Source organism: Ruditapes philippinarum, unplaced genomic scaffold, assembly GCF_026571515.1.
Source record: "Ruditapes philippinarum isolate M1 unplaced genomic scaffold, ASM2657151v2 ctg7667_1_1_1_1, whole genome shotgun sequence".
In the NCBI taxonomy this organism is placed as follows: Eukaryota; Metazoa; Mollusca; class Bivalvia; order Venerida; family Veneridae; genus Ruditapes; species Ruditapes philippinarum.
Window position 1 is genome coordinate 9643 of NW_026866192.1, and position 25743 is coordinate 35385.

The following is a 25743-nucleotide window of genomic DNA, read 5'->3' on the forward strand; positions in this document are numbered from 1 at the left end:
CCGTGCTGTTCAAATAGGACATTCATTGTTGTTATGTATATGAAGATAAATTACAGTAAACGATGTGTTATATTATTGATTGTCGTAACGGAGAACATGTAGAGTTGAAACGGTCGGATATAATTTTCATTAATAACAATGTAAAAATATATTTGAGGTTGTGTCTGATGTTTTATCAGAACAGGTCATGTGCTGTATGATTATGCGAAAATATTTGGATGACACTATTTGCGACTGGATATATTCTGGATATACATGGAAATAATGCAGATTCATTTTAAGAAATAATAAACAACACTTGAAGTATTAATATTTTAATTTGAGCAATATTAAGAAGAAAGATTTATGCAAAATATACAAAATGTACAAAGTAAAAAAGTCAATATATAAATACACTTACTGATACAATGAGAGAATGTGTATTTATGTTTCAGATTTGTTAAATCTTATTTAACAATATTAACTCACAGGCCATCATTTAAATGATTTGCATGCAGTTGCACTACTTACCCCATTTAAAAGGCTTGTATTTATTTATTGATCTCTTTTTATTATTTTTAGGAAGTGGATGTCAAAAATCGGACTTTATCAAAATAGCCATATTACATTTTGATTGGCATTCTTCATACCCGTGTTTATAACCAATTACAAAGTTTAATGAACGAAGGAACTACGCATGTATTTCCTTACAAATTAATTAATTAATTATTAATTATTTAATTCTTCCTACCTATTCAATAAAAGGGTAATTGGTAGTGCAAGTGGAAACAAATATTTTTAGGAACATAGCCAAGCATTATTGCTTTATTGTAATAACCTGGTTCAAAATTATTCTATTTCGTAGAAATTTGACCAGTAAATGTACTGGGTTATTAAAGCGTTTAGAAACAGAAACAAATTTGAATCCATCAGTTATTTCTTTTTAAAGTTAATACGGAATACTACAAAACATAAGTGTAAATGTAATAAATAACAATTGAGCAAAATATTAGAAATCTAAATTCAACACATAATAATGATATATTAATTATTTTCATAACATATTAGAAATCTTAAAAATTTTAGTTCTGCGCAAATGATGTTATCATTTTATGATAATATGTATTAGGATGAATCAAAGACAATAATCCCAAAATATGCTAATTCATAGATACATATCTCCGAACATTTGCATAATGAGCCAATATACAAGAAATTTTTGATGTCATACACATGTAGAAACTTGCAAACCAGCAAAGTTGGATACTGTAGAGAACATGTAGCATCATTAACAGAATAAGTAATATTTCAAGAAAATAAAACGTCAAATTTTGTTTTCATACCACAGAATCGAATGTTACATCAATTGAATTATATCTCAAAAACAGAAATAAATGAACATCAAAATGATACTAAATTTATCTTATTCCCTCTCTTCTCTCTATGAAATTATTCGAAACTAACGGGACAATAAAGTTGAAATAAAATCCAAACTATATCGTTGCTTTATTGTTGTTGTACACTCACGTTCAAGGCAGCTTTACCAGCTCTGAATGAATCTGTAAAAACAAATATCAAAACAAATATAATAAAATATCCGAGTTGTCATGAAATAATGTCAGCGGTTTGAATTATTTATGCCTTAAAACATCAAATTGTATCAAATAACAATAATTCTATCAGAATGACTGATATTATACTCGGTGTTTATTGTTTTGTAATAACGATAAACATAACGTCACATCCGGTATGACAACATTAATGTCCTGTGTACCGTGTTGGAAAGTAGCATACATATTTTATTGCGGCGGAAAAATCCATGTCTTTGAGCATCATCACAATTTTGAGAGTGTGAAAACAAGTGACGTCTGTATTAGAAATCACACATACACCATGTACACCTTGCATTTACGCCGGGTGTGGTATAACATTTCTTTCTTGCATGTTTATTGGTTTCAATTGCTATTTTTTCTTCACATTACACACGGCCAGACAGTGTCCATTAGGAGCAAATAATAGCGTGTTTGTTGATTTGTTGGTTGGTTGGCTGGCTGGTTGGTTGTCAATCCTCGTTACTAAGAATCTGAAATATTTATATTAATTGTTTAAAATACATTGTAAAATTGTTTACCAATTTATGACTTGTTGACTTCTTAACTTTAGAAGATTGTCTTACACGTTTCCATGATATGTACAGACTATGAAATTAATACTTCTTACATGAGAATGGCTTTTATAATTTCATTCTCCCTTGCATAGGCTTATGATGGACAAATACATTTTTAATTTATTTATCTATTTATTTACTTTTTTCTTAAAACCGTAGAAAATATTGTCGTTTTAATTAGACACCTTGCAAATATCTATATTTAGTTACATACTAAGATTTTATGATCAGTCCCTTATCGCTGGTGAAATTATCAATTCTTTGAAATCATTAAACTTCTTTCAATTCTAGAAAAGAAAGATTTCCCTGGAATGTTAATGACGCTCTGTAGACTTACGGGAGAAATTCAAACAAAAGAAATAACATAATAGGTTAATAACGACATACTTATGTTCATATTCATATAATAAATGTTCTGACAGTCTACTAAATAACCTGTCATTATCAGAAAATTTACAATGATTTTTCTCTTGTTGCTTAGCAACGTACTGATATTTAGTTGATATGTCTCTAGAATAGATACATCTCTATACGACTTTGTTCTGGATAAGATGCTACCTTGTCTTTATATAACAACTCATATAAATATTCATAAATGTCAGAGATTTTGATTTTGCATTCATTTAAAATTATGTAATTTTAATTTTTAAACTAGAAACATTATTTTAATTTTCAACAAAATGTGCTAGAATGAAAACCTTAAATGCTTAATTGCAATTCAATAAATGAATAAATAAAATTAATAATAATAAGCGTCAAGCAAATTTCTTTTCTTCATTTTGTATGACTTAAAATTGACATGTTTGTAGCAAATGCTGACTATAGGTAAAGCATTAAGATATTTCCGTATTTATGCAACAATATAAAGTTAAATTTTAACAGTTAGCTTGATATTGCAGTGACTACATCGATAATATGTCGACTATCAACTTTTACCATCCTCGATGTATTTAATATCTTAATGGGAGCGGTGACCTAGTGTGGTACCTGCCTCCCGGCAAGCCCCACTCCAGTCACGATTATGTCTCCGCAAATGACACCAGAACTGATAAGTTATGGGGGGGCTGACTCGGAAGAGATTAAAAAGATTAATATAGGCTGCAAGAACATAAATAAATATAAATAATAATAAATATTTTCTAACTAGACTGATATATTTTTGAACTTGCCAGATTTATGACTACTGGCAAGTTGTCATTCCCTTCAAACTTATCAGATGAGTGCAAATAGTTCATTTTGATCGCATAAACTTAGATGAATATTTAAAAATCCTCCACCTTTTTTGACTTTTTGTATTATTATTTATAAGCGAAATGTTCGTTCGGAATTTATATATGTGTAAAATATTTATTTTTCCCAGTACCCAACACAATGCTCATATTGTTACGGGGCAATACAGATGCAGTATTGATTTTCCTCGTGCGTTCTAATTAAGTATTTTATTGTCGTATCCCTGGGGAAATTTAAAATACAATTAACGTCTGGTTGTATTGGGAAAATTTGAAAGAGGAAACTGAATATTAAATGACAACATTCAGATGTTGCTGTTAGCAGAATATCAAATATTCAACGATCATTGTATCTTATTTGACCTCATATAAAACTGTTTATGAATAACATTTCTGTCCGTGTAGAGAAAAACGTATACGACATATATTTATCTGGTATTTATATTGAATATGTAATAGGAAAAAAGTAACAATAAAATTGAGCTACTTGGTACCCCATTTACATGTTTATATGAAATGCAATTATCAGAGGTATATAATGAGCGATAGTCAGTATTATTAATCGAAATGTAAAAAAGGGAAAAATAATAAATATTATTTATCAATTTAAATAAGGGGGAACAAAATTTATGCAAATATCTTCCAATAGAAACATAAATAATACAAATATGTATAGAGCGGAAACACAAGACTGTACATGAATACAAGAGATACCCAACTCATTTATAATTAAAGGGAAACATATGTGATACAATTATCTTTAAGGGAACAAATATCTTAATAAGCGAACAGATTCAATAAGAGGAACATCTATTTAAAAAATCTTGTCTTCAAAGTAATTTAATGCAATCATGTTTAAAGAGTAACATATCTAATACAACATAAAAATACCAATATTATTACTGTAGAGATGAAACAATTTCAGGTAATTAATCGCATGCCCGAACTCATTCACATTATTCGATATTTTCCCCCAAAAATGAAATGTGAATTAGATATCTTTTCCTCCAAAGATAATTGTAAAAATTATGTACCCCTCTAAAGATATTTGCAATAAATATCTCTTAAACTATTTGTGTAAAATATGTTTTCCCCCAAAAAAAGATTTTTATTTTCATTTAATTTCGCTCGAAAGATAGAAGCATTAGATATGTTCCCCTTTAAAGATAATTCTATAACATAGACTTCTCTAAAAATATATTTGTATCAATAATCTAACCCTTTATAGATTTTTGTATTTAAAATAGTTTTTCTTTCAGGAAACAAGTATTTGCATTAAATATGTTACATTTTGAGAGAGAGAAAAAAAGAATGTACAAAAATGTTTCTTTCTGAATATTCTCATACCACTATAATGTATTTTCGGTCCCTCGGAAGATATGTTTATGTGAATTCTGTAGATAGGACATACATGTATATTATAATGTTGTAAAAGCATATTAGAAAAATTAAAATGTTAAACGCCTTACGACACAAAACGCTGAATGTGAAATAAAATTGTGATAAAGGTAGCTAAATATGAACAAAGTGGTATTTGACTTCCATACAAAATAAATAATAATGAAAATATAGCCATTAATAAATGAATACAGGGTCTTTCTATTTGAAAGACCCTAATGAATATGAACAATTAGTGATATGTAAGTAGAAAAAGTAAATATCAAGTCATATAATATTTATGTACGCGTGTGATATTTCATATATAGTTAATATATATGCACACGTCGCCCATTTGTGTTTTTGTTGTTGTTTGTTTGTTAACAAAGAAGAAAAAATGTAACTGAAAAATTAAGATATTCTGAGCACCGGCCAAGTAACAAATGCTTTTTAATTCAAATGAGTTATAAAGTTACATGATCTAGTGTTTTGTTATTTTATTTCTGTATAATTTGAATTTTACGTGTTTTTATGCCAATCTTATAAACCATTTTCTTACTTTTACATCATAACATTTAAATTTATTTGTTCATATTTGTGCACTGTTGGTCACATTCTTTTGAATCCAGAATAAATTAATTTTATCTTAAATTATCTTTAATTTATTTACGTTTTTCAACACAGGTCGAGCCTTGCATATATAAACCTCTGGTTAAAATAATTGTTTTTGTTAAATTTTGTGCTTAGCTACATCAAAATAAAAGCTAGAGATTTCAATAGTACATAAGTTTAAATCAATAATACACAATGCTTCTTTAGCGAAATTTTTCAATCATTCAAACCACTCTGTAAAACAGTGTTAAACATTGTTGAATGAACTCGGCTGTATTATGAGAAATGACTTTTCTGGTGTCATATTATTCCAACTATCTTGTTTTCCTCGATTTTTTTCAGCATCTTACCAGTGTATAAAACAGTATTCATATATGTTTAAATGTATTTGCTGTTCGTATCAAGCAAAGTTTTGTTTTTAAATGGCGATTTTATGTTGTTAAAATCACGTATAAAATGTCAAAATGCAGCGTGTCGTTCACAAATGAGCTTAATTATAGCCATGTTCTTAGCTGTACTTAAACCTTTCATAGCTACTGTTTAATACAGTCTCCTACAGTCATTAAGTATGTAATGTTAAATAATATCAAGTGATCTCTATATTCTCAATTTCGTTCAAGAAATGTGCCTTAATTACTGTTTATGATAATTTGTTTAATAACATTTGTGATTTATAAAAAAAGGGAAAAAAAGAACTTACCTATACTGGAATAAATTATCACAATAACAACTGCAATTAATAAGGCGATCCCAACGCTTAAAAACGTCGTATTTAACACTTTTTTCAATATCCGATATTCTTGGGGGTTTGAGCTCGCTAATATTTGTTCGGCATTAGGCTTTCCTTTCATGCGATTATCTTGCAAACACAAATAAAATCTTTTAAAAATAGATTTTTTCTTTTTCACTCGATGCTGTTTATTTTCTGTGTCTGTCACAACAATGTCAATTCCCGCCGTATCCATCGTGTCACCTGATAACGGAAAGTTATTCCCTTGAATTGTTCTCACATCCGATATTGAAGCATTGGCATTTGTTGCCGCTCTATTTATAGTTCTATTGGAATTTTGTTGCAAACTTGTAGGCCGTGCTTTCGCGCCAGATCCGATTGCAGTATTTTGGGTGTTTATCGCCTGTGCTTCATTTGGCACGATAGCAGTATTCTGTGTAGGTGAACGCTTCTTTTCAGGTATAATTATTCTGTTTTGGTAGTACATAGCACTTCGAAGAATGCTGGTTGTCGGGGGCCTACCAGTACTATTTACGGTAGACTTAGACCCCGAATTGTTTTGAGGAGAAGGGGTTCCAGATTTGTGATCATTTGCCATATTTATTGATGACTTATTCCCTCACGATGGCCCTAGTGTCCCTGCTTCCTAAGTGCATTGAGCATTAGTGTCCTGCAAGAGAGGGATCAGTATAGTTTATGTTTTAAAACAACACATTCCTTACAGTGAAATATTCTAATTTTAGTGTCAGTAACTATTAACCATGAAACTGCTAAATGAAACTAGTTATTCAATATATTTAGTAAAATATATATGTTTCCCAGTACATGTAATCTTATATTATACAAAAACAAAATACAAAACACACGCACTTTTAATTCATACATTTTATGTTTGTAAACGTTACTAGAACGTAATAAGCTATCGGTTGTTAATTTCATTGTTTTATTAAAAATTACTTGTACTGTAAATCTTTACGACAATGCGACATTATAAACTACTCCAAATTTCATACAAACATTGTTTTATAACTAGAAGTAAATTTGTGTTCAGAAGTTGAATGATATGGAATACAAAACTATTTCATTACAGTTAACATTATTGTACAAGTCTTGAAAAATGCTTATAGAAACAATGGCATTTGTTCTTTTCTATATAGTATGTAGTGCGCAATGCAGTATGTATGCATCAGTTGCAAAGATGTAACTATTACTTTTGGCAATAAGATAACATTGTGCGAACGTCATTCACAGAATTTCAAAATATATTTACACAATCATAGCCCGTTTGTCTAAATACTTTTTTGTAACAAATATTATAATGGTTTCCATTAAGACAGTTAAAGGGGTTAAGAAGCCTTAACGTTACAAAATGATACAGACTTTATACCATATGCATTAATTAACTCATATGACGCCATGTTTTTATAGTGAATAAGGTAAAAATAAGGTAAACGCTCGTCTAGAAATGATATTCCGGAAAGTACTCTCTATTTCGATATCAGCATTTTTGCCTGCTTGTTAAAGTGATATGGTTTATTCCTGTTAAAGTATATTTGGATTTATTTTCTTGTTTCACTAGTACAGAATTATATATATTTGTATGTGAAAGTATATTTTTTACAGGATATTTCTTCAGTCGGCAGATATTGAATGGTTTCTAACCCTACTGTACCAGATGTCTGTGAACATGTCACCAAATTAAATCAAACGACACTTAGTCATTAACGTATTTCATGGACATCTAGACATCTGTCAAAGTAGATTCTCATAAAGTTAATGATAAAGTCAAAAGTCAATTTCCATTTAAATGAATGTAGATACAATGTAACCTTCAAAGAAACCTTGAGTTAACAGATAAAAAATATAAATAAGATAATTAATATTGAAACAACAAGAATGTCTAGAAATTTATAAACATTATTTTGCATGTTTACAAATGAAGTATCCCATCCTAACACATAAAAACGTCACAAATTGTATACTACGATAAAGTTTCATATAAATGCTTATGAAAGATACAATTGACCGAGGGCAGTATTTGTACCTTTCCTAGATGATTTCAAACACAAACTACTGGATCGTTTTATGTTTTCAGTTCAGTAAAACTTTTACCTTTATCTTACATTAAGTATTAAATATTGTACAATTTTTTATTCCCGACTTCTTTGAAAATCAAAATATTAGAACAACTTTTGCATAAGTGTTGTATTTAGAACCTACGTCGATCTACTTCTTGAATTAATCGGTTTCACATAAACGTGATCAGAGAAAACAAACATAACCAATTCAATTAGTTGAACGCTCTAAAAATCTTAAATATTCCAATGCGAATTCTCTGGAAGTTCTCATGAATAATATATGGGCAAATATACGGCTTTTTGTTTCAAGCGGAGTGTCATTTTAAAACAGAACGTGTGATCAATAAACGACGAGTTTTTACTTTGAAATTAATCAACATGTTTTCAACCCGATTGTTGAGGGAATTAAGTTTTTGAAATTCTATTTCTGCACATGTACAAACATGTTTATTGTATGTATTATGTAACAAAGCAAGTTGATAAAATAATCCCAAATGTTGCGACGTATTACTGAGAAAGATGATGTTTAAATATTACATAGATATACAGTGGTGTGCTTTATTTCTTCGTTATTTTGACTTGTATTTTTTATTCTGCATTATTTTTTCGAAACGTGTATTTAACAGAATAATTTAATGACCATCAATAATTTATATATAGCATTGAATAGACCAATAAACCAGTCCACAAACAACTAGGCCTCTGTCCTCTCAATAATTCGGACAGACTGGAAGGTTTCCAATAATGCAAGATTCAATATGTCTTGTGTCCTTATTACAGAGAGCGACGGTTTAAGGGGCATATTCTCTACTTGCACCAACAGCCTTTTATATGACTATCACTTCTTCATATTGTCTCAGGGTACTATAAATTTAGGTTCTCATAGGCCGCCAAAAAGTGACCTCTCATAGGCCGCCAAACAGTGACCTCTCATAGGCCGCCAAACAGTGACCTCTCATAGGCCGCCGAGCAGTCACCTATTTTTGGTTCAAAATTCACATCTTTGGTTAATCCTCCGTGGAAATTGCATGAAGGTAAAGTAATACCATTTACATTTAGTCATTCAAAATCCAACCTTCAAGTGCATGATTGGTGAAATGTCCGGGGTCCGTTCTCGACTACCCAAACTTGTGATGTCATTATGTATAATAACTATGAACATTAAATTTATAGGATTTGAACAACTGATATTTGCATTGTCCAAATATGATATACATGTATTAATATATTTGGTTATCTTTCTGTAGATGCTAGGATACTGAGAATTTCATTACACTAATTTAATATTTATTTCATTTGGCAAAAATAGGTTAAACTTACTCCGGCTAACTTTGTATTTGTTGAATATTGAATTCCGTAACTATAATATACTATATATATATATAATGCTACATTACTGAATTAATAATAAAGTTTTTGTTTTAAAATTCTTAATGTTCAACTTATATAGACTCCATTTTGATTGAGGCAATTCTACTATCAAGCGGTAATAAAAGGGAGATCACTTGTATTTATGCTTACTGAATAGTATTCAGGAGTTATTCCTCTTATAGTTAGTAGAGAAACAATAAAAAAATTATTGTATTATGAATTGATTTATTGTTTTAAAATACGTTTTCATATTCTAATTAGGTCTTTCTGATATAACCGCTTAAGTAGAATGATATTAAGACATTACCATTTAGAAAAGTTTCAAAGTTTGATATTATATAAACAAGTCTTTGAGTAAGTGTATATTTAAATTACAACAACAGTCAATAAACAGGTCAATCAAACCGAGCCTGAAACAGTCATGTTCAATCTGTCCGTTTTAGGCGTTCTTTAGAAATCTTGTTTTTTTCTCTACGTCGCAATTAGTATATTTCTTGCGGAATAACAATATAATTGTGGGTACAATTCTAAAGAAAACATGTTAAGTTCGACAGAAAAATAAGAAGCTAATTTTTATCATTTAAACTTTGGTTTCTACAGAATATGTTTTTCTCATTCCTGTACCAGTATGCATTTTGTAATTGAAGTCAGGAAATAAAATAAAGAATGAAATATTTAAATTGCTGCGAAAACAGTATAATTAATGATATCGTTAACTGTCTGTCTGGAATTACATGTCTCGTTATTGTGATAATCATTAATTCATTTGTATGCGTATTATTATAAGAGGATTCGTGCTGCATGCTTACTTATGAGAGAATATCGATTCGTATCTCTTAGTCGTAGATCTTTCCGTTTTTCCTTTATATATTTATTTTTTGTTTGTTTGTTTGTTTGTTTGTTTCATTTTACGCCTTTTCCCAGCAGTATGTCAGTCATATAGGCGGGTAGTTTCCTAACCATCGTTCCTGGAGAGTTACACCAGTACTAGACTACCTACCTCCGCGCTAAACTATCAAAGCATCTCCCTGGGATCGAACCCACGCCAGAGAGGATTAGAAGTCATCGACTCTAACCCCTCGACCACGGAGGCGGTATATTTATTCATTTATTTTTTCTATTCATTTATATATTTATTTCTTTATTTATTTATATACTTTTTTCATTTATTATTATTTTTTTATTTATTTATATAGAGGATATGTGTTTAGTTCAGTGTAAGATCGGAATATATTTCACCGAGTGAGCACCAAAAGGTATATTTCACGAGTGGCGCAGCCACGAGTGAAATATGAACTTTTGGTGTTCACAAGGTGAAATATATTTCGATCTTACACTAAACTAAACAAATTTTCTTTTTATTACATGCAAAGAAACGTTTTAAAAAGACATTAAACCTATTTAAATACTGAATAAAAGCGCGCCAGATAATAATACAACGTGACGTCATTAACGACGTCACGTCATTAAGTTGGTACCCAGTACTGTGCACGCTGGTATTTCACTGAAACAACGTGAGGGGCTTAAATTCAAAACAGTGAAATTATCAAAGTGGTAATTTCACTGTTTGAAACAGTGAAATTACCAGTTTTATATCACGGATATATTTCTGTAAATCACCGAAAAGCATGTAATAATTTTTTTTATTTATTTATATTTATTTATCAATTTTTTTTCTTTATTATTATTTTTCTTATCAATTTATTTTAATTTATTTATCTATTTATATATTTTATTATTTTATTTATTATTTTTATTTATTATTATTTTTTTCTTATTTTTTTTCATCTATTTATTCAAATTTTTGTATATTTTTATTTATTTAATTTTTTATTAATTTTTTATTTATTATTTTGTATTTATTTGTTTATTCACTTATAATTATTTATAACTTTATCTATTTATTAATGAATTTATTTTTCTCTTTTTTTGTTGTTTTTACTATATTTGAAGACAATCAACCAGTGTATTTTGTTTATGGCGCATTAATATTTAAATTTTTTCCTTTAGTGTCTGTATTTTTGTCGCAATCCACATAGCTTGGTAAAACACCGTATATCATATGTAAAACATAGAAAAGATTAATTACCAATTAATCATAAAAAGCCTCTTAGATCTAGTTATGTTATCTTCTCTGAGGAACAGAATTTCAGTGTTTGTTTCAGTGACTTTGACTTTCTAATGTTTTTCTGGCAGTTACAGAATGGATAGATGGGTTCATTTGATATCTTATTCAATTTCTTCGTGATTGTTTTATTCTTGCCATATCTTAAGGCCTAAGTAAAGAATACGTTGTCATAAAAGTGATAGCATGACTTTCTTTTCATCATTTAGAAATGTAAAGTGTTTCTATGACAGGGGTCGAACTTATCAGTCTTACACGTTTTTATGGTAATTCACAGTAGACTACTGTAAAAAATGTCTGTATGGCTATCCCACAGTGCTCTACAGTATCAGTTATATAAGAATTGCATGTAAGACTGTAACACAATGATCTTATATATTTAAGTTATCTAGTTCTTTGTCTTCATTTAGACATGTTTCTACGGTAATCAGACAGTGGTCTACTGTATCAGTTATATAAGAATTGCATGTAAGACTGTAACACAATGATCTTATATATTTAAGTTATCTAGTTCTTTGTCTTCATTTAGACATGTTTCTACGGTAATCAGACAGTGGTCTACTGTATCAGTAAAAGGTCCGTTAATTCTTAGAAAAATATATTTTGTTCCCTTCTTTAGAAAGTATAACGCTTGAATTATGCTTTAAAGACCTGTCAGATGAAAACTGTTTGTAGAAGGAAGCACTTAATGTGAAATTATTTGTCATAAAAGTATCTGTAATATATATCTATCTATCTGTAATATAAATTTGATTAATGAATATCCGTAAATGTAAATAAAGTAGAATTTGACTTCAATACAAAATATTTAGTGTACTAAATGCCAAGAAAGAAATGGAAGCAGAGAATGGTTCAAGTAATTGACCAATAAGTAACGTTCGGTAAACAAAAGCATGACACACAAAAAATAATGAGCTTTTGAGAAATAAAAAATATAAGCATTTCTGGGACAGTGTGGGCCTGTAAGTAAGACAATGCCCATTGCTATCTCACGGTGTTCTACGGTATAAGTTATCAAGGTATTGTATACACATGGTCATGCTCTTTTCTGTGCTTAATTATATTTACAATAGAATATCTCAAACAAATATTTTTCTGAATTCAAAGAAAGACAAAATTAATTAGATAAATGTCAGTTACAAATTATTCAAAATAATGAATCTTCATAAGTGCCATTTCATAATCACCCATCGTACAACAGATATGTTTACTTCATAATGCCGTGCAGTTCCATGAAAACAACCCGCATTTCAATTATTCTTCTATGAAACATATGAATTATAAATGCTTTATTTTTCATAAATACAGAAATGTGTTTGTTAACATGCAATATCTTATTCAACATGTTTAACTGTAGCACGCATGATATCAAGTTTATTTTACGCAAAAAAGGCATTAATGAATCAATATGGATATTCAAATGAAAAGTTAAAACATATCTTCCCCATGGAACAATACAATATTGTTGTGATATAAGGTAACAAGGTCGTGTATGTTCCCTGTTTGGCTCAAATTTTTTAGTCCCTGATAAAAAGAAAGACATCTTAAATACGTGTCACGCGCTTCCATCTATAACTTCAAACATTGCCTGCATAAAGTATTTCTCTTTTGCATTTTTTTTCGCAACCGATTCTGTTTCCTGCATCTCTATAAATCCGCCTACGGATAAAATATAAGAGAGAAAAATAAGTGCGTGATATGTCAACTAATTCAAACACATTTAGTAGTTATTTATAGCTTTGTGATCTCAAGAAAGCAAATGTGGTTACGGCAAAAATGTTTTAAATTTTGTCATATTGTCAAAGCGTAGCTAATGGGGACAGCCTGATTTATATTATCAATTAATTCCCATTTAGAGTCCAACTTGTTATAATGGAGTAACTTTTTACATGATATGATTATTACTCTTTATGTAGAATTGAATCGTGTAAAAAAAGAAGCGACATGTTCTTAGAGTAAAGTTTTTTGCAAAACTAAAATTATTTGTTAAAAATGCCATTCATTTCTTAAAAGATCATAAACATTTTATAGATACATATAGCTTTTAAAGTTTGTCTGGAAAAGATGTTCACCCCACTGCTATTTTTCTTCTGTTTTCCCAGCCAGTGTAGGCGAATTTTATAGAACGGTTCCTGCTGCTCTGCTGTTTATTTATGTACATGTCAGAAAAAATACTGGTTATAGGTTAACCTAAACTATGTTGTTTATAAGAGGAATTACTCACGCGTTCGATTTTACAAAATAAACAGTCGAATTGGTAAAATAATATTTTTGTAGATGTCAAAAGAACTATAATATCATAGAATTACTGCACCTTGTCCCTTCTTTACGCCATTGACGTAAAGCTAATTGGATTATTCACAATATCAAATGGAGCAAAGCAGAATCTTTAAAGAACGCCAAAAAAGAAAATTAATTGTAAGTGTTGCAGGCTCGATTTAATTGAGCCTTTTGATAGACAGTTTTGGTTACTGCAAGCTACCGTCTACACCCCCAGCACCGGCTTATGCAGAATTAAATATTAAAGCATGAAAAACGGTGAAAGTTTGAAAGAAGAAGCATCCCAAGGAATATAAATAGAGACTCAAAATTACATGTATACTCTTTCTCAGATATTCACAATTTCAAATAACCATATTAAATGTATTCATTTTTAAACATTTACAATTTACCAAATAGTGAAGTACAAAAAATATGATTTCAAAACAATATTATAAAACTATTTCCCCAAAGGCATGACAAGAGTCATTATTTCTTTGTGATTAAGAATAGTTTTCCATATAAACAAGGTTTTTTTCCCGATTCAATGTCATTTAGTTACAACATAGCTTTATTGTAAAACATTTTAATGTCCATGCACTAAAACATGATGGTAATGGCATGTTTATACTTGATTTACACTATTAGATATTTAGCTTATTGTCTACTTTATAGATAATCATTCTTGACATTACCATCCTATCCGTTCAGTTTCATCTCTTAAGTTTATCCTATTTTATATTTTGTTAAAGGGACTCCTTTGAGTTTTTTTGACATAGATGGTTCTGATTTCACACATCCTAACAGATATATACACTGCTATATGTTTGATGTGCAGTCTGGTCTGTAGTGCTTATTGAATAACTAATCCGGTTAACATGATTTGAGCCGCGTCATGACAAAACCAACATAGTGGGTTTGCGACCAGCATGGATTCAGACCAGCCTGCGCATCCGCGCAGTCTGATCAGGATCCATGCTGTTCGCTATCAGTTTCTCTACTTGTAATAGAGTTGGTAAGCGAACAGCATGGATCCTTATCAGACTGCGCGAATGCGCAGGCTGGTCTGGATTCATGCTGGTCGCAAACGCACTATGTTGGTTTTGTCGTGACGCGGCTCATTTGTCGTCACTGACAAACAAACGTCTGTAACAAGCAGTACATACCTCGAGGATTTGAAGATATTTCAATACGTAAATAAAAAAAACACAACTTAAGCGGTTCTTTTAATCATGAAAAATAATAACATCATACGAACATATGACAGTGAGAAAATTTATTAAATAATGTTTTGATAGGAAAAGGTGTTTAGAAATTATTAATATGTAATGAGATATCTGTTTGACGTTATAAATCGCTTTTATCGCCTTCACCACCAAGGACTACAAACCAAACTATTTCTGACTATCCTTATAATGAGTTCTGATATCTAAGAGGGATTCCGCACTGTGTTTTTATTCTTTCTATTTTTCTTGAAAATAAAAACCTGTGTACAAAATTTCAGTTCATTTAATCCCTCCATTTTTTTCTAGAGAAATTCTAATTGAGAAAATGTCATGTTTTCAAGGCTTTTGGACTTCAATGTAGTTCTTTTAGATAATTGAAGGCAAGGTGCACAAACATCGTACTGTGTAATTATAGTGTACTTTACTTCTCAAAAGCGTTTTGATTTTGGTGTACTTTTATAGTATCCAAATGTTACTTAATGGCCATCTATTTCAGCTGATGCTTTTTTTATCTTTTTTCTTTTTTTGACAATACATACAGTGACAGTGTCTATGTATTTTGTATGGAAGTGAAAATACCAGTTCTACTTTGTTTATATTTTGCTACTATTATGATAATTATTTTACATTTATCGCTACTTTCTTCAGGTAACAAGCATATTACATTCTCTTAAACCGTTATTTAAACATTATAAAATTCATGCTTGCCTTTTCTAAAGAAGTACAATTTTATGTTGTTTCCAAAAGCAGAATGAATCTTTAATTGAATGTGATGACATAGTCTCGGAAGAAAGTCGCACCAGTTCAGACTTAAAGGGGTTATATATGTGTATGTAAAACTACATTATATATGTCTGCAGTAAAACAGAATGACAGAAATTGTTGTCGCATTGAAAGGTTTATCACACAATGTAGACGTTCAAAATTGATTACTTCTTTCACATACTATATTTATACATCGCAGATTTGGAGCATACTTAAGTTGGCGGGAAATGCTTTCTTAGGCAGTATGGCACTTTGTCGGTTATTTTCCCTAAACTGATTTCTTGACCGAGCTTGCAAAATTGTGTTTCTTTAGTATATATGTCACAAATCAATAACAAATGGCAGGTCATTTCTTAGAAACAATACACGCCTTGCAATTTCACGTTTTTCTCATACTAAGCTTAAATCCTGGAATGGAATGGATGAGTCCAGCAATAATCATATCAACAAATGATGTAGAGTTTCTCCATTTAATTTCTTAAGTCAAATATCTTAATTTTCTTTTTCAGATACATCCTCTATTAAAGGCGGCTATGTCAACTTGTATGCGTGTAAACATTTTAATATGCCGTTAGTGACAACTACATTTTTTTCATAACTTCAAGATTCTTTCATAACTACGTGATTATTCCATAACTACAAGATTCTTTTATAACTACAAGATTCCTTCATAACTACAAGATTCCTTAATAAATTAAAATATTCTTTCATAACTACAAGATTCTTTTATAGCTACAATATTCGTTTATAACTACAATGTTTCTTTATAACTACAATGTTTCTTTATAACTACAAGATTCCTTTATAACTACAAGATTCCTTTATAACTACAAGATTCCTTTATAACTACAAGATTCCTTTATAACTGTGTATGTTTAGTTGGTAGCCTGCTGGTAATGATTGTTGGACATGATTTATAGATAGACATAAAAGATTGAGAGTAACTTCACTTAATCCTCACTATTCTAGGCCAAACTGCGATCAGACGAAAGTCAGCAGGAACATCTATGCCGTCTGATTATGGTCTGCACATTTATCTATACAGGCAATATATGTTTTGAAAATTTCCCTAAAAATGATGAATAATTTTGTTTTGATTGAAAAGTGGCCGAAACATTAAGCGCGGTAGGGGTTATAGTTCGTTTGTACTTTTCAAGGTGTGAGAAATATAATATGATTTACCTTTTCACGTTTATCTGATTTCATATCTTGTTTGACATACAATCAATGGATTTGATTTCATACAGCTGAGCAGAAGATATTTCCACCAGAGGTTTTGATAATCTGTATCTCTATAGAACTACTAATTGAATAACTAATCCGGTTAGCAAGATTTGTCACTGACAAACAATCGTCTGTAACTGGAGGTACACGAGAATATCGACAATGTAAAACAAAAAAAACATAGGGAGAACTTTGTCTTGACATTCATAGTTGTACTTTTGCTTTTAAATATTTGTACAAAATCAGAACTTTCTCGATTTTTGAGCGGTTATACAAGTAAAATAGAACAATATACATTATTGTAATTGTTCTTATTTACTAGAAGTTGTGTAAGAATCAAATATAAGTAAGAAGGTAGCTGATGAAAGAAAACTAAGTTATTATTTAACATTACTTGGAGCACACGTTTATGAATATACAAGTATATATATATACGAGTATATATAACGAATTTGTTCAAAGCAATTGTTTGAGTTAAGACTATTGATCGACTAACATGGATTCCTTAATTGTTTATTGAATCATTTGATTACTTATTAATATAATTTATTTATATTATTTTTGTAGTCTCATTAATGTACACTTTAAAAATAACAATACAGCCTGTATATACACTAATTAAAGCAGGTAAAAAACAATGTACATCAATTCTGACTTTAATGGGTGCCAATTATGCTGATGCTACGGGTTAGTTTTTTTCCTTATTGGCGGTTTGACAAAATTGATTGATAGAATAAAAGCAGCAACAAAAACATAATTTATGTCCAAGAAGTTGACATTTTGATCACGATGATAAATCACTTTAAAATTGGAAAATGTGACAGTCATAATCTTAAACTTGTATCATTATAAAAATATATAAAAAAAGGTATTTGATATGACAATCAAGGCAATGTTTACAAATTACCTCGAAACAACACCGCCGAACGGGGCAGAAAACAGACATTTATCCGGACCACATATAAAATATATGAAGCAAAATAGTGTAGATAACCTTCAGACTTGATACAGTTACTGAGGTACATACAATTTTTATGCAATAATAATCCATATTGACCATCCGTTCATCCATAAATTCTCAACCTACTATACCATTATTATGTGATAATTGTAGTTATCTTATTATCATTGCAAATGAGAGCTATCTTCACTACTGCCTGTAGCATGAAGCTCAAATATACATCATGTTTTATTTGATCATGGTTATTTTCATATTATTTCGATTCAGTGGATATTCCATTCACATACTCTCACAGACTTATAGATAGTAAATCCGGTTTATATTTCTGTTGTTGACACCGGGATGGCGTGTGTGACAATTTCATTAAATATCGTATAATCTCTGAATGAAGTTATTTAGCTATTGGAGTTAAACATGACTTGTTAGACATGATGTACAAGTTTAATACTCCAATATTCAATAATATTTACAATTCATAGAAACAATACCAAACGTGTACACCTTAAAGAATTAAAGTTGTTTACAGGATAGGTTTATCAAATTACTAGAAAATTACTAATAAGCATATTTAAAGTTTTGGAATTGACAAATATTTGAAAAAAAAATCGCTGTTCTTTTTTTTTATTAAGTAAAATATTTAAGAAATAAAAATTTGTAATGAAAGTAGAAAGAAATACATGTTATTATTGACTATTACTTATAATAAAAAGACACGTTTAGAAAATATATGTTTTTTAAGATAGCCAGCAAAAAGCTTGTGAAATTCTAAATAAATCTCAATTAGACTAATATCTGTGGAAAAATCCAATTATGATGATTTGTACAGAGAAGAGAGCTATCATATTTTGCACGAGACAATAAAAGCATTCATTCTTCATTTTTCCGTACACGTTCATGTCAGGTGGATTAAAATTTAATTGTAACCAATAAAAAACGACTAAAATATTCAATTTAAAAGATTCGTTTTTTACAAACTTGTTTAAAAGTCCATTACTGATAAGCAAGCTTTTTTGTCAAAAGTAGAACATTTCGTAGTTGTTACATGTATCTTTGGCAACCTTTCATGATATCACGCGACATCGACGGTTAAGTAAAGTAGATCATGTTTAGATTTAAGCATACTAAGTTCCCTAGTTAGTTTTATATGGAAGTGCGAAAAGTAATGTAAGTCTAAAGACTTTGACTTAAGAATAAAAAAATAAATGGCGCTATCTCAAGTTGGTCATCAGTTGATCGGCTATGGATAAACCAAGGACTTTCTATGAAACGCGGCCCTGGAAAAGATGCCATGTGTTTGTCTACAGCAACATAAGTAAAATAAATAATTGTCATTAATATAACTGAACTGAGAAATCCTGAACTTTAAGTGATATAACACATTATTTTTCTACTTAGAAAAGAATCAATTAAGATACGATTACCATTGACCAGATTGTTTCCAATATTTAGGTAACCATGTTTAGCTTCTGTTGCTTTTTTTGGGGTAATTACAACAATAAGTGATTTAGTGTTATGTACAGCAATCAAAATACCACTTTGTTTATGTTTTACTATCTTCATGACAAATAATTTCACATTCAGTCATACTTGTTTTAGATGGTAAGTATCAAATATACTTAAAATCATTAGATAAAAAAATTACTAAACACATATTTTACCACTTCTGAAGATGGAGAAAACTATTGATTTCTGAGACATAATGTGCCTGTAATTTTTGTTTGTCTTTTGTTTGTGGAAAGACAAAGTAAAAATAATTTTTTTTAAAATTCCTATGCAAGCAGTACATTGAATAATAATAACAGTAAATGTCTGTCTCACACTGTCACAATCTTCCCTTTTTATGTCCACGTGTAGGCGAAATTTATGGGAGGATTAGTGCTGCATGGATATTAAAGGATTTCAATATCTCTAAGAAAAATCAATCATTATTGGTTTCTTATTCGTTTTATTTTAGTTTCCTTATGAGTTGTATTGTTGATGATTTTGTTGTTGCGGGGGTTGTTGTTGTCGTTGTTGTTGTTTTTGCTGCTTCTGGTGCTAGTGCTGCTGGTGTTCTCCGATAGAAAAAAGAACTCTAGCGGATGCATTAATATTTGTTAATATAATATACTATTAAAGTTTGTAAAATATCATTTGTAATTATTATTATTTTTTATCTTATTTTTCATTAACTATTTATTTATATTTTTTAAAGAAATCAATATCAAGTTTTTTTCTATTTTATAGCTGATTTCAGCTTAAAAATACAAACATACATAATACCTAAAATAATTAATTTCAAAATTCCATATTAAAAAACAAAAGGCATCTTAGGATGTTGCAGTAATTGCAGCTGTCTATGGACCTCACAAGGAGTTAGTGTTTCGTTGTTGTATGATTTTTTCTGACAGATCAGGTATGTAGGGAGACAGGTCAGGTTTGAGCGGATATTTGTAGCTTGTCAGGTATAAATTCTTATGATAGGTCAGGTATAAATAAACTTATTTATTCAGTTCAGATTTAAAAAAAAACAACTTATTTTGACAGGTCAAATATAAACGGACATCTGCTGGCAGGTCAGGTACATGAAGAGACTACATCTGGCAGGAGGTGATGATAAAGTCAAAGCTTAATAACGGAGGGTTCATCCGACTTTTCAGGCGCAAAAAGCAGCATTCGGTGTCCAGTATGGACCCCGATCATGTCACTAGGGCTTTTGGAGCATGAAGTGGTGATAATTTAGCTTCATGCAATTTCTACGGAGAATTAGTCCAAGGTCTGAATTTTTAGCTAAAAGTAGGTCACTGAACGCTGACCAATGAGAACCTAAATGTACAATAACCTGAGACAATACGTAAAGGAGCCTGTTGTGCCAGCAAAGAGCCTGCATTTCAAGCCGTCCGTCACTCGATGTAAGATTTATAAACTTTATGTTTTCTGGGGCTTTTGGACCTCTGTGGAGCTCCTTTAATATTCACCAGCATATTGAACTCTTCTTAAAGCTCATTTATAAACCGTTCCTGCTTTCTGCATCTCTTACATCCGCCTACGGCTTAATTAAGAGAGAAAGAAGTGCGAGATATATCAACCAATTCAAACACTTTAAGAGTTATTTATAGCCTTGTCATCACAGAAAAATCAATTGTGGCTGCAGAAAAAAAGGTTTTTAATCCTCACATAGTGTCAAAGAGAAGCAAATGCGGACAGCTTGATTTATATTGTCAATTACTTCTCCTAAAGTACAAATTATTACAATGGAATGACGTTTTCACACAAGAATGGTATCACAGGAGTAGGGTATCATTTAAATAGGGTAAAATTCTCAGCTTTATATTCAATCTCTATACAAAGAAACAATTATTATATTTCAGAAAATACTGGTTTTGTTTTGTTCTTGGTTTTGAATTGTATAGGTGAAACAAGCAGTGCAGCAGATTGCAGTTCTTATTTATAAGCTATAAAATCGCAATTTAATTCGGAAAGACGATGAAATAGTTGACATAATAATAGCTTTTAAATCTTGCCTAGAATTGAATTTCACCACCATGCAATTTTTCTTCTGCTCGCGTAGGCGTATTCTATAGACGTGCTTAAGTTTCTTCTGTGTGTAACACTCTTTATTTCTTATTGCAAAAAAAATAATAATGTTACAATTTTTATTTCAAAAAAAATATTTAGTCTTATACAAAATGTGTTCACATGTTCGTTTTTTAAAAGGAAAAAGAAAATTTTGTAAATTGTGGTTCGCTTTAAGTTAATTATATACTTTATTTTTAATGTTTACGTACAAAGACAAATACTTCAACAATCTTTCAAGATCTGTGTTAAGTATGTATAAATTAAGAACAATACAGTCTCAAAAGGGTGTACTTTTGTATGTAAAAACAACAACAATAAATTAAAATATTTTCAACTTTAATAGGAAAACTTATTTAATTTTCCCCATGAAATATGGTTCTATATCAGTCAAATATATTTCTTTTTTTTTTAAATAAATATGAAATATAAATATGAAAGTAGGCGGAGTCAAAACTCATATTTATTTTAAGGGACTTCTTCCGCCATTTTGTTTGAAAAATCTGATAAATACAAAACAACTTTTTGTTGAATTTTGTTTTGAAAACTATCTAGAATGATAGAAAATGGTCTAACTAAGAAAATAAATTCGGACACCAATATCTTTAGTTCAGTTATTAACGCTGTACAGACGTTTAAAGAGTTGTTTACATGACGTCACAATGTAGCGCTAAATATCGCGTTCAAAACAAGACGCAATATTATATTACTGCGCGCTGTACAATTGCAGTTGCGTAGCAAGCAATGGGGCTTGTTACCATTTTTCTTCGATAATGAAATTAAATAAAAAGGGTATTTTTTCGTTTTTCGTGAAATATGGTATTTTATTTAATTTTACCCATGAAATATGGTGCTATATCAGTCAAATATATTTCATATTTTTTAAAAATAAATATGAAATATAAATATGAAAGTGGGCGGAGTCAAAACTCATATTTATTTTAAGGGACTTCTTTCGCCATTTTGTTTGAAAAATCTGATAAATACAAAACAACTTTTTCTTGAATATTGTTTTGAAAACTATCTAGCATGATAGAAAATGGTCTAACTAAGAAAATAAATCCGAACACCAATATCTTTAATTCAGTAATTAACGCTGTACAGACGTTTAAAGAGTTGTTTACATGACGTCACAATGTAGCGCCAAACAGCGCGCGCTTACGCATAAATTACTGCGCGCTGTACAATTGCAGTTGATAGCAAGCAAGGGGATTCGTTACCATTTTCTTTGATAATGAAATTAAATAAAAAGGCTCGTGAAAATATGTGGCATTTTATCATGTTTCGTGAAAATATATTCCATATTTCACGCAAACGAAAAATTATCCTCTTAATATTTTCACTCAACATGATAAAATACCACATATTTTCACTCGCCGTCCCGGCTCGTGAAACTATGTGGCATTTTATCATGTTTCGTGAAAATATATTCCATATTTCACTCAAACGAAAAATATCCTGTTAATATTATTGTCGTTTCGGAACTTCAATGATACAATGGAGACATTCGAAAACTGATTAATATTCAATTGTACTTTACTTTAACCAAACCATGTAAAGAACTAATTTTCAGACGCACTAAATTTATGAAATATAAAATTTATATGCAGTTGGACATTTTTGATTTGTTTATGATCTAACATCGAGACATCTGATAAGAACGGCATATAGCTTCAATTATTTGTTGTTTTACAATTAATTCATCTGTTGTTAGAGGGTGTGATCATTTAAAATGACGATTATATCAAAGTGAATACCTTATAACCTTATAATAAGGGGTTGACGTCCAAGGGGTTTATGTCAAGGTGTATACTTTTAAAGATAGCGTTTATGTCAACAATAAGGTCTTTATGTCAACCTCTACATATTTCATGTTGAGGTATATATCAGCATGTAAACATTATAAGATTGTGTTTATGTCAACGTGTAAACATTTCAAGATGGCGTTTATATCAGCGTGTTAACACTAAAAAATGGCGTGAATGTCAACGTATAATAGATTATACACTTTAAGATGACGTTTACTTCAACGTGTCTACATTTTAAGATGACGTTTACGTCAACGTGTTTACATTTTAAGACGGCGTTTACGTCAACGTGTCTACATTTTAAGATGACGTTTACGTCAACGTGTCTATATTTTATGGTGACGTTTACGTCATTATGTATAGATTTTAAGATGACGTGTACGTGTATACATTTTAAGATGACGTTTACATCAACGTGTATACATTTTAAGATGACGTTTACGTGTATACATTTAAAGATGATGTTTATGTCAACGTGTATACATTTTAAGATGACGTTTACGTGTATACATTTAAAGATGACGTTTATGTCAACGTGTATACATTTTAAGATGACGTTTACGTTAACGTGTCTACACTTTAAGATGACGTTTACATCAACGTGTCTACATTTTAAGATGACGTTAACGTCAACGTGTCTACATTACAAGATGACGTTAACGTCAACGTGTCTACATTTAAGATGATATTAACGTCAACGTAGCTACACTTTAACATGGCGTTTACGTCAACGTGTCTACATTTTAAGATGACATTAACGTCAACGTGCCTACACTTTAACATGGCGTTTACGTCAACGTGTCTACATTTTAAGATGACGTTAACGTCAACGTGTCTACACTTTAACATGGCGTTTACGTCAACGTGTGTACATTTTAAGACATAAACCATTAACTGAAATGACAATTAGTAGTGATACAATATGCTACACTCAATATGAAAAACGAATCGATACAAAATTGTCTCGTTCACTAGTAGTACTAAACATGACGAAATGCAAGGCCGTAAATAGATTGTTAGGGTACTTTCAAACAACTGCAAATATATTAATTTATGATAAAATTCTTAGAATGATGTAATTCTAATACATTTATATAACGAGTGAATAACAATTTTATTTACTTAATCAAAGCACTTTTGCCGAGATAATATTTATTTATTTCATACAGTGCAATAAATTCAGTAATGAACTTACACGAATTTAATATTCTATTTATCACATAACCAAAATAAAGTCCGTTTAAAGTGAAATAAGAGTCATTTTTCATTGACGCGCCTATAGTATAACGCTGACATTTAGCGCGTCTTTACACTATGTTTGTATAACGCTAATGACGTCACGTCAAAATATATGCACGGCCGTGCAATACCATATTTACGGAGTCGCAAAATCGGCACGGGTATGTGATAAAATTATTTACTGTATATATGTATTATATCATTTAATATAACAGAGGAAACAATATGTCAATTTACTTTAAATCTAAAACCGACTTTTACCAAAAAAGATGATACACATATTTAGTTAATCTTCATACAGGGAAAAATTCACAGAGGATATTCAAGTACAATGTATTTCTATAAATACAGGATTTATTTTCACCGAGTGGTATAAAATAAATATTTCATGAGGGACTACCACTTAAAATGTGTTAACTTGAATAATTTAAAAGAAAGTAGTCCGGCAAGACAACAGGGAAAATACGGAAAATATGTTTCACTGCAGTGACAAAATATTTTTTTAAAATACGGAAAATGAAAAAACGTATTTTAGTTCATCAGAATTTGTCAATATTTCATTTATACGTAAGTTCATAATACAAGTATGTATTTATACATTTATCCGATATACAACAAAAGTTATTTAAAACGATATACCGAAAAAAAACATGTAAAGCATAATGTGAGATGAAATATTATATAGATACCTTTACCCATCGGAAATTACAACGTGAAATATTCCAGACGGAGTGAGAAACATAATTCTTGACACGATAACATTCCTTATTACATTACCATATATTCCATATATATCCATATGTTATAGCCATATGTTTACAATCTATTATTCCATTAACTTATAACGATGGATATTCAATTAGAATAAGAAGTCCAATTAGAACTATTTTAGTTATTTAGTTCAATAGAAACCTGAAGCATATATCTCAAATTAATCCCACATTTTATATGATGATAGATATTGTTACATTGTTTCACTTTAGTGGCTGTCTCACCAGCTGGTATATAATTAATCTGGTTTACATTTCTGCTGTTGAC

At 30.1% G+C, this 25743-nt stretch overlaps 1 protein-coding gene across 2 annotated transcripts; it reads right to left on the reverse strand.

Moving 5' to 3' along the window:
• Positions 1 to 298: 298 nt before the first annotated feature.
• LOC132731639 (uncharacterized) lies at positions 299 to 25743 on the reverse strand. 2 transcript variants are annotated; one of them, XM_060717854.1, is made up of 3 exons: positions 25401 to 25743; positions 6065 to 6764; positions 299 to 2062 (listed from the first exon to the last, which is right to left on the reverse strand). In XM_060717854.1, the coding sequence occupies exons 2-3, from the start codon at positions 6690 to 6692 to the stop codon at positions 2055 to 2057; spliced, it is 636 nt and encodes a 211-aa protein (XP_060573837.1). In that variant the 5' UTR covers positions 6693 to 6764; positions 25401 to 25743; the 3' UTR covers positions 299 to 2054. The 2 variants fall into 2 exon arrangements, with proteins under 2 accessions (XP_060573837.1, XP_060573836.1); XM_060717853.1 differs by having other exon boundaries at positions 25395 to 25743.

Coding starts and splice junctions, on each gene's coding strand:
- LOC132731639 (XM_060717854.1), bottom strand. CDS start 6,692: ATGGCAAATGATCACAAATCTGGAACCCCTTCTCCTCAAAACAATTCG.